The sequence below is a fragment of the Siphateles boraxobius genome, unplaced genomic scaffold, assembly GCF_051911475.1.
Source record: "Siphateles boraxobius isolate OS27281-9 unplaced genomic scaffold, OSU_SipBor_1 77, whole genome shotgun sequence".
Classification (NCBI taxonomy): Eukaryota; Metazoa; Chordata; class Actinopteri; order Cypriniformes; family Leuciscidae; genus Siphateles; species Siphateles boraxobius.
Genome location: NW_027509205.1, coordinates 7,495,107 through 7,509,390, shown reverse-complemented (window position 1 = coordinate 7,509,390; position 14,284 = coordinate 7,495,107). Strand labels below are relative to the sequence as shown.

The 14,284-nt window shown below is 37.3% G+C and overlaps 1 protein-coding gene across 29 annotated transcripts in view; it reads right to left on the bottom strand.

Annotated features, from left to right (window-relative positions):
* rap1gapa (RAP1 GTPase activating protein a) overlaps positions 1 to 14,284 on the bottom strand; it is a 144,412-nt gene that overhangs the window by 49,569 nt on the left and 80,559 nt on the right. For 19 of the 29 annotated variants that reach the window (XM_077218213.1, XM_077218220.1, XM_077218226.1 and 16 more), the window contains exon 3: positions 2,535 to 2,628. Coding sequence is in view for 13 of the 29 variants with exons in the window: in XM_077218191.1 (XP_077074306.1) it covers positions 2,535 to 2,628 (94 nt within the window). In the remaining 16 variants the exon portion in view is untranslated. Of the gene's footprint in view, positions 1 to 2,380; positions 2,629 to 6,306; positions 6,780 to 14,284 lie in introns of those variants that run through there. The other 10 variants (XM_077218206.1, XM_077218218.1, XM_077218207.1 and 7 more) reach the window with 3 other exon arrangements.

The window sequence follows — 14,284 nt, the reverse complement described above, 5'->3', positions numbered from 1 at the left end:
TCAGGACTCGCAGAGCTGACGTTGTTATGGCAAAGGGCGATTTTGTTTTCGATACACACACTGTACGCGGTAGACCGATCAGAACAGACTGAGCCATCTGGCCAATCAGAGCAGAGTAGCTCGCGGAAAGGAGGGATTTAGAGAGATTGGTTCATCTGACGAGTCGTTTTAGAATCATTGAAAATGTGGTGATGTGCAAATGTATTTTAAAAGAAATTTTTAAAAAAATTGACCTTTGATGATGCATGTAAACCTGTTGTAGGAGACTCCAAAACAACATTAGGAAACTTTAAAATAGCATATAGGGCCACTTTAAAGCAACCAGGTAGCTTACTTTTTTACAATACTCTTTTACAGTGTACCATGCATTGACTGAAAAAACCCCCACAACAAGACACTTTTGTATGTTTCAAAAAAGTCATACAGGTTTGGAATGATGGGGGTGAATAATGAAAAATTTAAATATAAACACAACCAAGAAAATATAAACATATAACGAGCAGTAAAATTGCCTCGAAAATATGGAATGATGCTTCTTTTCCACATTCTTTATCATTTACCATAGGTTAGACTCAAAAATTCATATGATTTTTGTTTCAATTTAATTGACTAACAAAAAAAATTGACTAAACATGATCTCCAAATCCTCTTTTCTTTTACCATTCATTTCTTTCTCCCATTTCATTCACGTGAGATTACCCTCTGTTGTGTTATAAGCTATGCTGGAGAATTGTGGATGCAGTTAAAGCACTCTGACATCACCCAAACTTTATCCTCTTAATCGCAAGCTGAGCTCACCGAGTTTAAAAGCCCTAAAATCTCCTACACACATGACACACACTGAGATCACTCAAACTACTTACACACACTACACACAATACACAAAGAATCTTATTATTTAGCCCTGCGCTTTGACAACCTGACCCTCGTACCTAACTTTGTCGGACACAATCGCCAACATGGACTAACTAAACATGGCTCAACAATGAAACTAATAACGTTTGACTTAAAGAAGTTTTTTAAAGGTCCCTTCTATTATTTCTCTCAGGACCCTGTTTCGAGTGAAAGGGGATTTGTGGATCAACAGATATAAAAAAGCAATACATTTGATTTGTGCAGTAGCTCAGTCTGTAAATAAAAAACTATTTTCTTATTAAAAAATAGATTTTAGCTTTCCATCAGCTTAAGTTCATCCATGCAGTTGAAATTCATGCATGAGTCACAAGTTTGGCCGCGTAAGTCATTAGCACAAGCACTGAAGCTTCAACCCTTGAAGGTGTATTTTAGAAGCTGATTACATGCTCTATCTGTGTATGAAAAAAAGTTTGGTGAACTGATTATAGTGATGCACCTCAGAAAAGGCATTTGGATATAAAAAGTGAAATGGTTAGTTCACTCAAAACTAAAAATGACATCATCATTTACTCACCCTCATGACATCCAAACCTGATTGAATTTGTTTCTTTCATGGAACAAAGGTGATTTTTTTTTACAAATATCCTGCCCATTTTCAGTATGATGAAAGTGAATAAGAACTGTGGCTATCAACCTCCAAAATGGCAGATAAAGCATCATTAAAGCATCACAAATTCATATGATTCTAGCATCCATGTGTACTGGAGTCATAAGAAAGCGTTGTGAGGGAAACAAAACTGAAGTCGTTTTTCACTGGAAACATAGGTCTCTTTGCTTCATGAAAGTTAATGAGAGAAGTAGTGATTAAAGGAATCAATCTTTTGAGTCAGATCTTTACAGTGAATCAATTGATCTTGTTCACAAAACCAGCCTGAATGATTCACAGATTTCACACTCACTTATTCGATCCGGTCACTTCGACTTCAATCAGTCAGTTCCGCACACAAAGCTATTGGATGGGTTCAAAATACTTGGAATATTGCCATTTAGACCAATTAATAATCATTTTACAGTGTTTTTTTTGTGTGTGTGTGTGTGTTTATGAGAAAGTTTTGAAGTTGGAAAGCTCCCTGATCATTGTAACCACTTGGAAAAGAGGTTTTTTTTTTTTTTTTTTTTTTTTCTCCTTTAATGTTTAATACCATTCAGGTTTGGAACAACATGAGGCTGAGTAAATGATGACAGAATTTTCATTTTGCTTGGGTCATGTGAGCAGTTATAGCTCCAAGGATTCAGCTTTGTGAACTAAAAGTCACTGACTAGCTGTCAACGGATAAATGACCTTTCCTAATCAATACTATTTTGACAGGCATTAGTTTGTCTCATGAAATAAGGGGTGTGACTGAGAAACTGGCCTGACATTTGTTAATTAATAGCATCTGACATTTAATTACATCACTCTCATTTAACTGCATGGCATGTCAATCAAGTGTATAATAACAAACAGAAAAGTCCGTAGTCATACCTCTAAACAATGGCCTCATGCAAATCAGTATTAGTTGTACACAGGCTCACAGTAATGGAGCAGATGGGTCAGAGGAGGTGAGACAGACTCAGCAAGCAGAAGTCAAGCATTGGCAGGATGGAAGGACTCTCAGCATGCAGCAGCTTTGTGATACCTTGAGGAACGCAGGGCCGGTGTGGGGCAGTGATGGCTGGAACAGTGAAGGATCTAGTGTGTTAGAGATGCAAGGCTCTCCTCCATCCTGTTTCCTGTAATGAAAGAGACAGTTCAATTCAGTTCTGTTCAGCAGTACACATGTGCACATATACACAAATTACAACCCAAAATAAAACTATACCAGTGGTTCTCAACCTTCTGAAAGGGTCAACTATGTGACATGCAAATAGTTTAGGACTGTCAGTCAATGATTAATTGCCTTAATTTTCACCTTGTTATTTTTTTAATAATTAAAACACATTAAATTAATGTTAACTTGACAGCCCTAAAAAAAAGCTTATTGACTTTATAAAGGGAAGAAAATGGTTCCCATATGCCCAAATTACCCTGAAATGAAAGGCGGTGTTGTCCAATCAATCTTTATTCATATTTAGCACAGATTAATTTGTCAGTAGCAAATCTGGCCAATACAATTTAATAATATAATCGTGACATGAGGATATTGTTACACCCCTATATAATATAATATAATATAATATATGTTTGTATTGTGTTGAGTTACCACTTGATGTCCAATGTGGGACCTGAAGCAAAATCACTGGAGAATAACTGCTCTAGATGGCCAAAGGTCATGGGGTCACAGCAGAGGAAGCTTTAGCATTGTAATAGTCTGAATAATGACAGTTGTTTCACAAACCCCCCTCCCCCCACCCCACATGGCCGTACGGCCAGCACCTCTGTGCAAGCTTTTGCATTTAAATTAGCAGGTTTCTCTGTCAGTGCAAAGCTCCATGGAGTTGTAGAGGTGATGTGCAATATATGTGGGGGTTTGTATAATCAAATTTTTTTCAGACTCCTATTGTTTTGACATGAGGCCATGATTAGATTTCCCATTATACTTTAGTTGAGGAGAAACAGATTGTATTACAATGCAGGCTAAATACAGTTCAGGACGATGTAAGTGAGCTAAAGAATGGCCCTGAATGCTCCATAATAAGACAGCTGGTGAATTTGTTATTTGCTAAATGTTTTCATAAAAATGTACCCTGACATAGAATCCACCAGAAAGTCCAACAACATAACGCCCACTGCTGCGACGCATATCCTCCATGGTAATTCAGGAAATGGAAAACTATAAAACCTTCAGTACAATTAAATGGAATTGTACGCTAACACATACCTGGTACAAGTAAGGGAATTGTGCAAATCATGTAACCGAGCAAATGTGCCCATAAAATTAGTACTGAATGCAATCTGCATTCAGAATAAAATGTGCCAAGCAAATAGTGCTGTGTTTTGCGAATAAGGTGAAATCTGTGAGTCTGATCTGAACACAAACAAGGCGTATTTATGCTGAAAATGTAAATAATTTCTATTTAAATACAGTGCAGAAATGTTTCTGTGCATTTAACATCAGGTAAAAAGGTGGTGCAGCTCTTGACTGAAATTAATTCTCAGGACCTGTGTGGTGCTTGTACCATATTGCTTCAGGCAAAAAGACTTATCTGAAGATCCATATCTGGGAAAATCCTTCTTTTTGACATCAAGAAGGGGTTGTAATAATGTTAATAAAGTTGAGAACTATTTCAGATGTGCACCTCTGATTTCTCTCTAGTTTGTAAGAGAAAGTCAAAAGGAGAATCTGAGCTCTACGGCAGCAGCCGTATATTGCTTGCATATTCTATCCGCCATCCATCAAAACCAGACAGCTACATTATAGATAAATTAGATTTTTAAAATATGGCCATTTACCTCAAACCATCATTTGAGGTTTGTTTTAAATTTACCTCCAGATTGCACCATAACCCACTTATGGGAGTTTAAGTGAACTTTTGTCATTAACTCATCCATAGATGTCTAGGTGGCGTGGATTTTTGCAGTGGATTATTGATGTGATGTAATGCAGGAGTGATCTGCAGTGCTGGAACACAGACCTTAAATGAACCACAGCTCAGCGGCAAAACAAATGATGAAACAAAATCTCTCCAAGCAGCCAACATCCTCGCACAGCTCTGCTGTATCATACGTTTTTGTCCATTTGCTGATTTGCTCTATTAGAACAATTTCCATTTACTGACCATCCTTTAAATTAACTTCAATGAATGGATATTGGAACTGCATATCCCGCTATCTTTAAAAGTGATTATTAAAGGCTCAATATGTGGTGGTGAATTGATATAATGTAGTGGTAACTTACTCTACTGTTAAACTGACACATAGATCTGGTTGGTTTATTACAGTACAGAGTAATTAGAATTCCAGTGAACCAATTCTCTTCCTGCACAGGCAAGAAATTCCCACCGGACTGCTGAGAGAACGCTCTCGTTCTGCATTCAAAACCGGGATCATTATTTCACTCCCTACAGCTGAGCAGCCCAGAAACCAATACCATGCACCAAACAGACAAAATCCTTGCTGAAGTCTGCAGGCATCACAGCCCTGTGAAACTACACTACTGGAGTACAGCCATTAAATTATACATAACATTATATCAATCGTTATTTAATGCTCAAACACAGCCCATTTTGACATTAAAAAAATCTTTAAAAACATGATACATCATGGAAAACAATTACTATTATATTAGTTCAATTAATTCAATTATTGTATTAATTGAATTATGATTTTCTTGATGCAGTTTAGTGTAATAAAGTAATACTTTATAAAAATACAGCCAGATTTTCCAGTAAAACTCAATCTCAAATCTCAATCTTTTTGTCAAAACATATTAGTCATGATGTTTAAAGAATAGGGATGACCAATATATGGGTACCATATCGGTTATCAGCTAAAAGCACACATGCTTTATTTGATCGGCATTCTATTCATAACTGATACATTTGTATATATATTGATTTTGGATATTTAATTGTGCAAGTCATTTTCCATATTTTCTAATTTAGATGACCTTTCCCACCATTAATGCTCACTTAAAGTTAATTTTTAAAAACACAAACAATTTAACAGTTAAATATAATCTATAAAATGTAATTGTAAATCTCAAAAATAATATAATTTTTCCTTTGTTGATGCCTTGTACTTGTAGCATTTAAAAAACAAACACTTTTATTAAGTGCTTTTATTGTATTCAGACAAAACAGTATCACATTTTAATATAGACCTAATAGAGCGAAGTTCGATTGAGAGTAAATCAGATATTTAAAGTCTGCCAATAAGAGGAATGCAATTACATGTGAAATTACATAAACCATTAACTCCTGAGGTTCTGCTACCACGCAGCAATGTTTCATTACCATCTCACCTGTCTTCAGCGAGTTTGCGTATCACAGTAGATGCAGGATAAAACAAGGAGGAAGAACTATAATGAAATATGAACTATGGTCTCAGATGTGACACTGGAGAAAACTACAAAGCACTAAAAGCTCACAAGTCAATTCCTGTATTCCACAAGCAGCACTGAAGCTTGGAACATGACAAAAGATGTTGGTAGGTCACCCGTTAAAGAAGTTAATTGTAAACGATGATCCGTGAACGAACGTCAGTTACTGCTCGTAGATGCACTCAATCCTGTCTCTACTGCGTAGAAAATCCCCCAACATCCTCTCTATATGAGTTAATAAAGGCTATGGCAATCTGCTCGTCTCTAAAAGCATATTGTCTATGACACCGTTTATCAGCCGCACACCTGCCAACTGCTTTGGCCGTCCCGCCAATCTCCTAACCAGTATAGCAAATGCCATAAATACCAAACCCCGTACAACTGTCATGCTTGATATTCCTGTACACACAGATACAGTGCGATTACTCACTGCGTGGATGGATGTAGGATCTCCTCTCCCGTCTGGCAGCGGTGAGCTTCTCAAGTCCGCCACACACCTGCTAGAAGCATTGATCCTCCCACTATCACTTCATTTGCTGTCTGTATCGCTCTCTTGCTCTTGCTCTACTGCTCTTTTCCTCTCTCTTCTTTCTTTATGTGTCTCTCACCCTCCCCGTTCGCGCTCCCGTCCCCTCCCCCGCTCACTCACACACTGAGGGCTGTCCATCTGAGCTGTCTGATGGGGCTGCAATTTGCATTCATCGTGCCTTGCCTTAATTAAACACACACCTCCCCATCACATACTGTTGCTCAGGCAACGAATTCACTAACAAATTATGTCCTATATCTCATTTAAAAAACTGTAATCCTTCCTTAACATGCTTTTTTAGACAAATTGCTCTTTGTTTGTTTCTTACATCCTCTCTTGAGGCTCCAGGGAGGTTTTATATATTCAAGAGCTTGTTGCTCTTAAGTTAAGGATCAATTCAAAGCTCTTAATATAAATGAAGTGGGTTAGATGAATGAGTGGGAATCTATGGAGACGGTGTGGTAATTTTCTTACAAACACAATATTGGAATTTAATAAAGGAAGTATTATCTTGAAACAGCGTCCCGGCTTGTCACCAAGAGGGGTGACTGCAAACATTGTCCATAGATGGAACAATTAAAGAATCATTTACTCACCCTTTTTAAGCCATTTTAAACCTGTGTGACTTAAAAATAATAATAATAATGTACATTCGTGTAAGGTAATTTACGAATCTAAGGCTATACATATGGAATTATATATATAATTCCAGTTTTGAACAAGACGTTTATTATTTTTTGGAAATAAGTCTCTTATTAAAAAATATAATAAAAAAATACAGTAAAAAACAGTAATATTGTGATATTATCACAATTTAAGGTCTAAATGATTCCTGCACTGTATTTAAATTCTGAGCTAGATCAACCAATTCAATGAAAAGGTCCACCTTGAAAGGATGATTTGTCTTTAATAAATCATATTTGACAAAAAAAAAGAAGGATTTGTTTAATATCGGACATGAATCTACAAAGATCAATTTGAATATACCATACAAGATCCTTGAAACCACAGAAGAAAGAAAGTCATACAGATTTGGAACAACCAATGGAGGCAGAATAGTCATTTTGGGTGAACCCTTTCTTTCAGGTGCTTCTAAAAACACAAGCAGTCAAATAAGCCAAGGTAAACATACAGACAGCACCTCACTGCATCAGATGTCTGTAATGCCAACACATATAACAGCCAAATACTGCTGTCCACAGCACAACTCAAAGAGATATTGCAGGATTAGTGAGCATAATCTGCAGGACTTGGAAATCAGAAAAAACACACGCTCATGTGCAACTCATTCAGAGAATAAAGATCACAGTAAACTGAAAGGGTTGTTATTAGAATATGAAGATAGAAAATATGAAGATGGCATATTTATTTTTAGAATGTTAATAGAATGTTGAAGATGGCAGATAAAAAGACAACACAGCTTATGTCAAAATCAAAGTCTATCAAAAAAGGAGGGAAAAAAATATATATACAATTTTCATCTCACACGGAGTCTTTCAGACTGCCCAGAAGCTGTCATGCAGCTCATATCTGATCTCTTACTCTCCCTGATAACTTAAACCACTTCTAATGGAGGCCATTGAGCCTTGCAGGTGTTGCAGCATCTCCATCTGTCCTCTGATGGAGGAGAGCAGTACAAAAATGATGTTAAAACAGAGATCGGTTAGTGAGTATAGACAACAGCCTCAGAGAAAAAGTTGTTTTTCTGTCATAAAATAGATTTGGTTCCTGTCTTTAGGGAGACAAAGACAAAACAACAAAAGCAAAATGACTCAGACTAAAAATATATTTGGCATATAAAAATTGTAAACTGAATCGCACAGACCACAAGATCTCAAACCGATACTTGGATTTGTGTAGGTGAGCTTTTATATGCTTTTGAATGAAGTGGCAATCTCTGACAGCAGCATTACTAATACATTGTGCCGTTCTGACTTATAAAGGCTTACTTAAGACTCTTCCTCCAGGAGTGCATGCCTGCATACTCCAAGAATATTAATCTATTCAAATGATAATCCAATGTCTTAGAATATATGAATAATAATGGGTCAACCCAAACTTAAGGGGGGGGGGGGGGTTGCTGGAATCTCAAAGGAGTTCACTATATTCCTCTCTTTCTTTCAGTTGACATAGAAAAACCAAGAGTGAGAAAAGTCATTTGCGCTGCACTGTTACTTTGCCGTACATTGATTATAGACATACAAAGCTTTGTCATGAAACTCCAGATGGCGGAGGCTTCCCCAGCTCCACCTGCATAGATTTGCTACGGGTAATTCATGTATGCTATATTGCACAGCAGCAGCAGGTCTTACTTGCTCACAGCAGTGTTGCGTATATATTGACAGTAGCAATACCTGTACTTGCTCTACAGCAGCAGCAATAACCAACAGCAGCAGCATAGCAGATCTATTCCACCAAGACAAAACATATCAACATTGTCATAGCCATTACAATGCCAAACATGCCAAGAGTTGTCATGAGAGAAATGTTTTTTATGCCTTGCAAACTTAAAGATTTGGGTTTCTTTGATTAAACATTGTTGTTGCAAATTTTGCAGAATGTCACCAATGTAAAGTTACTTATCTTTTTGACATAGATTTTGTCACAGTTTTTTCAAAATTACAAGAACAAAACAAAAAAGCCCAGAACAAATATCACATAACACCACAAAACTCATCAGCATGTATTTTAAGACAAATTCATGCTGCATAACCTCAGCAGACCCCCATTGCTCTCTCTCACTCCCTCCTCCCTCTCCAGTTCCCTTGTGCATTTGTTAAGGAAACATTACTCAGATTAGCACTAGCTCCATCGGAGTAAAATTGAGTCATGTTCAAAACATTTACACAACAGGATCACAACTGCTGCCACTGACCTCATTTCATATGTGGGTGGCACGCTTTAAAAAAAACATCTCCACATCTCACCTCTATACAATTTGTGTGATCCGGTTGTTGGATAAGTCCGATGATGGGCTTTCATTTTTAGCTATAATATAATCATACTATCGCATCTCCCACTGTGGTTTAGTAAAGTATGGTGATAGAGGGGCTGGATGACATGTGCACCACATGACGCAGTGACATGTTTTCATCCTCTCAGGGGCAGAATGATGTAACTCGTTAAGGCCTGATGTGTGATCAGGAAACGACCGCTATAAACACACAGGACTTGAAGGTCCCATTGACATGGAAACGCCCTTTGGGAAGACGACACATGTTTATATGGACTCCCATCCTCCAAGCGAGCAGGTGCAGTCAGCGCATGCACTTCATTATCGGTAAACATTGATTTCCCTTAAAGTGTCTAGTAGGTCTACATATCATCCTCCTGTTTGTTGATAATCCCTCCCTAAAGCAACATGCAGACATCAATCAAATCTATTAAATTCCAATCTACTAAGGAACATCCACAGAAAGATAATCTAGGGATTTACTGCATGACAAATAAATAAATAAAAAGAATGTCTTTCACCTTTTCTATTTGATATCATCAATCTCCTGCTTCATGATAATTCACACAAATGAGGCAAGATAGGATTTTCTCAAGTGGTTTTACTTCAAGTCCAAGAAATGATATGGACATCAAGTGGAAAACGAAGTCGCAGAATTATATATATATATATATATATATATATATATATATGTGACCAATTAATTTGCTCCAAAATACCATAGAGTTATGCATATCCTAACTGTGCATAATTATATTGCATTCTTAACCTTTCACATAACAACTAAACAGTCCACTGTCACTCAACAAAGTTATTAATATCTTTGTTTTTTGCAAAAAGAGGATCTGAAGTCCAGAGCATGCAGTATGACTCAGTGCCTCTCTCAGCCAGAGAGAGAGAGAGAGAGAGAGAGAGAGAGAGAGAGAGAGAGAGAGAGAGAGAGAGAGAGAGAGAGAATGTGATGTCTCATGAAACCACGCATCCAAACCACCATTTACAGCAATTAAAGTCTCTCCTTCTCTCTCTGGCTCAGCGGAAGAGAACCCAAATGACCTTGGAGGACACAGATGGATGGAATGGATGTACATCACCTGCCTCCATCTGGCCCTGCAAAAACTCAAGCAGCAGCATCTGAAATTAACTCACAATTCATTCATGTTGACAGCAACTGTTTAAAATACATTATGCAACTCATTCAGAGATTTAAATTCTGAATTTTGATCTTTTTTAATCCAAACTTTCTGAATTAAATCTGCTCTTATGTGGGTCTATTAAAAAGAAAACCAGAAAAAGTATAAACCTATCAGGTTACTGCAGACGGTTCCTGTAACAGCAGAAACTGTACTGAATCTGAAAAACACCAGAAAGATCCTCAAGGGCCCTGATCACTTGTGTAAACATGCCATAGATATAATATAATAAAATGATTATACATTTTATATGCATTTTGGCATATTCGTTCGGGTCACATGACGTCACTGTAGCTTTGCGCCGCCATGTTGACGACCGACGGTCTCAGTAATGCCTGCAATATGTTGTGCAGTTGGCTGCAACAACAGCTGAAAGAGAACCCCGAACTGGTATTTTATTCTATACCAAAAGAATAGGATAGAAGAAATGTCTCATATTGTATCATGTCTCATCTTTCTGTGCGCACACACCCGACCCGAAGCGTGCAGCCATAGACCCCTATGCAGCGCACGAGTAATGAATTGAGCGGTTTCGTGTCTGAATGGACAAATACACACAACATTATGTTTAAATGTCCGTTTTGGAGAGTATTCACGTAAAATATGTTGGTTATGTCTTAAACAGAGTTGTCTTCCAGTCTCTTTGGTAGAGAGAGAGAGAAGAGGAAAAAAAACAAGCATGCAAATTATCGAAAATATTATCGAGCTCATTTTTTTATTGTGCGATTAATTGATTTATTGACTATCGTGACAGGCCTAATCCAGGTTAATGACAGCTAGCCGTGAGCCGTGGCTAACAGCTGGCAAGCTACAAGCTGAGCCACTTAGCTAGCTAACAACTCGCTATCTAGTCAGAGCAAACTACCACCAAATTATTTTTATAATACCTACATTCCCCATGATTAAATATAAATCCTTTGTGGCCTGGTGCCGAACTTTTATGTTTGTTACCCATCCAGCAACAGCATATTGATACGCGTCTGTACTCTTGAAAGCCTTCAAGCGATCCCTACTGTATGGGGAGGGGTTATGTACAAGATAAAATATATATATATATATATATATATCATGGAAGGCAAATTAGGGCAAGTCTGGGGCAGTTAATAAAGGACCTTATAACAAATAAGGATCGGAGCCTAAAATTAAAATTGTATCCATGTATCTCCTTTCTCTCTCATTCAAATGGGCAGTTTGGACGCCCATACCGGGCGAGATCGGTCGTCAATATGGCGGCGTTCTATTTCTAGTGACATTGGTGGCATCTATGAATTTATATTAATCATGACACCATCAGAAATTCACATTTATTTCTTCATCTTAGTGGTCTAAACATGGCCACACAACTGCTCTTTCTGTGGGTACAGAAAATGCCCTCCACTAGCTGCCTGCCTGCCGAGTCTGTAATGGGTCAGATGAGTGAACCTCCAGAAGTGAGCTTGGACTGAGCTTTGATGCGTGGCACATCAATCTGACATGCCTCTCATCTTCCCATGTCTCTGCCATCAGAATACCCCAATCTGACTCTGGCCCTGAAGGTATTTTGATGGAATAAACCCAAATGGGCATCTTCAGTTTGAGGACGAGGAACTTGTACATCACAGCATGCTCGGGTCTGTTATTTTTTATGAGTGCTGGTATCTACACAGATAAACTAGCTGCTTTCTCCCAGGCCCTCATCATTTCACATGACTTTATATATTTCTCAATACAGATCTCAGTGTGAGCTGAAAAAGCAAAAAAGAGTGGATATTTATATATATAATATAATATATATATATATATATATATATTCATCTTCTCTAGAAATTAACTGCTTGGCAAATACTTTTTACAATCTTAAGGGATAATAGGAAACCATATCTAGCGGAAGTAGAGCAAAAAGCTCTCTATTGGAGTTATTGCCTTTACAAATGTTTGCTCCAAGTTTGGAGAAATGCTGACTGTGGGTCTTCACTAATGCTCCCCATAAATTCAAATTACATTCCCAAAATTGTGAGTCAATGTATCTTCTGCCTCAAACTGTGACAATATTTTACAATCACATTTTTATGACACGTGTGAGCATTCATGTGTCCCTTTCTTTTACGGCATAACTCTAAAGCTCCCTTGCTACTTAAAAAATCGTCAACTATGCCACAAAAGGAAGAGTGATGACTTATCTTCTCTTTGTTAAAGAACCTCTCTAACATTCTGATAATTGTCATTATACACAGATTCTCATTATGCATAACAGATATATGGATTAAACAAGCAGATATGCATGTTTACAAGAACATTCTAATTGCCTAACCGCTATATATGTGATTAATAAAAGATACTGTAGGACTTCAAGGTATTATCAAGCTGTATTCATCACCAAAAAAGCTTTTTAATACACCTGAAGAGAACATATTTCTGCAAATCTTTACCTGCCATGGAAGCGTCAGGTTGTTTTTAATACACATCTTGTTTGTCGTGTGATTCGATGGGTTTCCATTTAAAAATGTTGTCTCAGCGAATCAAGGACTAGCTTGTCACATTGCTGCTATATTTAGTCAGACAGTTGCATGTAAGAGACACACAGAGACAGTCTGGGCTGATTAAGTTTGACAGTTCTCTCCTCCCTTCTCCTTGAAACTCTAGCCAATAGATTCACATAAATACACACACAGATATTGGAGTGTAAGAGATCATGCAGACTCACCAGTATGCTGTTCTTCTGCATGCAAACTGTGAAAACTAAACAAAAATAGTCCTAAACTTGAACAAATGGACGCAACGGATAAAGTGTCTGTATTGATAATACATTTGTTAAAAATAATGATTTTTTTTTGTTTACAATAAAATTAGTGAAGTTTCATGTACAAAATATGATAGTATTGTACATTTATGATAGAATATATATAAATTCAGTTTACAAGATCTTCATAAATTTAATTATAGCAAAAATACACCTGTCACACGTAAAAAACTTTGTTTGTTCGTAGTTTCTGTTTTCATAGACTTTGGGTTTGTTATTTTCATTCCTGCCAGTCAACAGTTGTCATGGACACTCATCAGATCATCACACCGGTTCGTTATCATCTCATCACTGTGTATTTAAGTTGCTCTGTTTCAGTTGTTGATCGATGTTTGCGTGTTGTGTGTGTCTACCCCTGTTTAATTACAGTTACTTCATATTGGGTGTACCATCGTCTTCCTCTGTCTTCATCTGGTGACAACACCTGATGAACATTTTGTATTAGAACTAGAAGAAGAGTTCATTAATGTTTTGTAGAAAAGATATATCACATCTTGCTTTGACCAAAGTGATCTGAATGCACCTGACAATATACATCTTTTCTATTTATCAACTTGTAAATCCGAACTTCCCAGGCGGACTGGAACACACCAAAATTGCCAGCACAGCAATAAAAAATTAATATAAGCAAAAACAATCCGCACAACCTGTTACCCAGAGGGCTGTCTGGGGCAGGGAGACAATGTGTGCCCTGTATTATTCTAAAATAGTCCTCATACATCTCTGTCTCATTTAATTAAGCCAGACAGAACTCAGCTCTACATGGGTTAGACAACTGTGCTCAATTATATAACGTGAAATAGAAAAGATTGTCTGAAATAGGAAAGTCGGAGGAAACCATCTCTCCTCACTGTGACACCTACACTTTGTGATGAAAGAAGAGTAAAATGAACAGCCGTCACTCCGTACTGACATGACATATTTCTGCACTTTATCAAAGCCAGGGATGTATCTTTG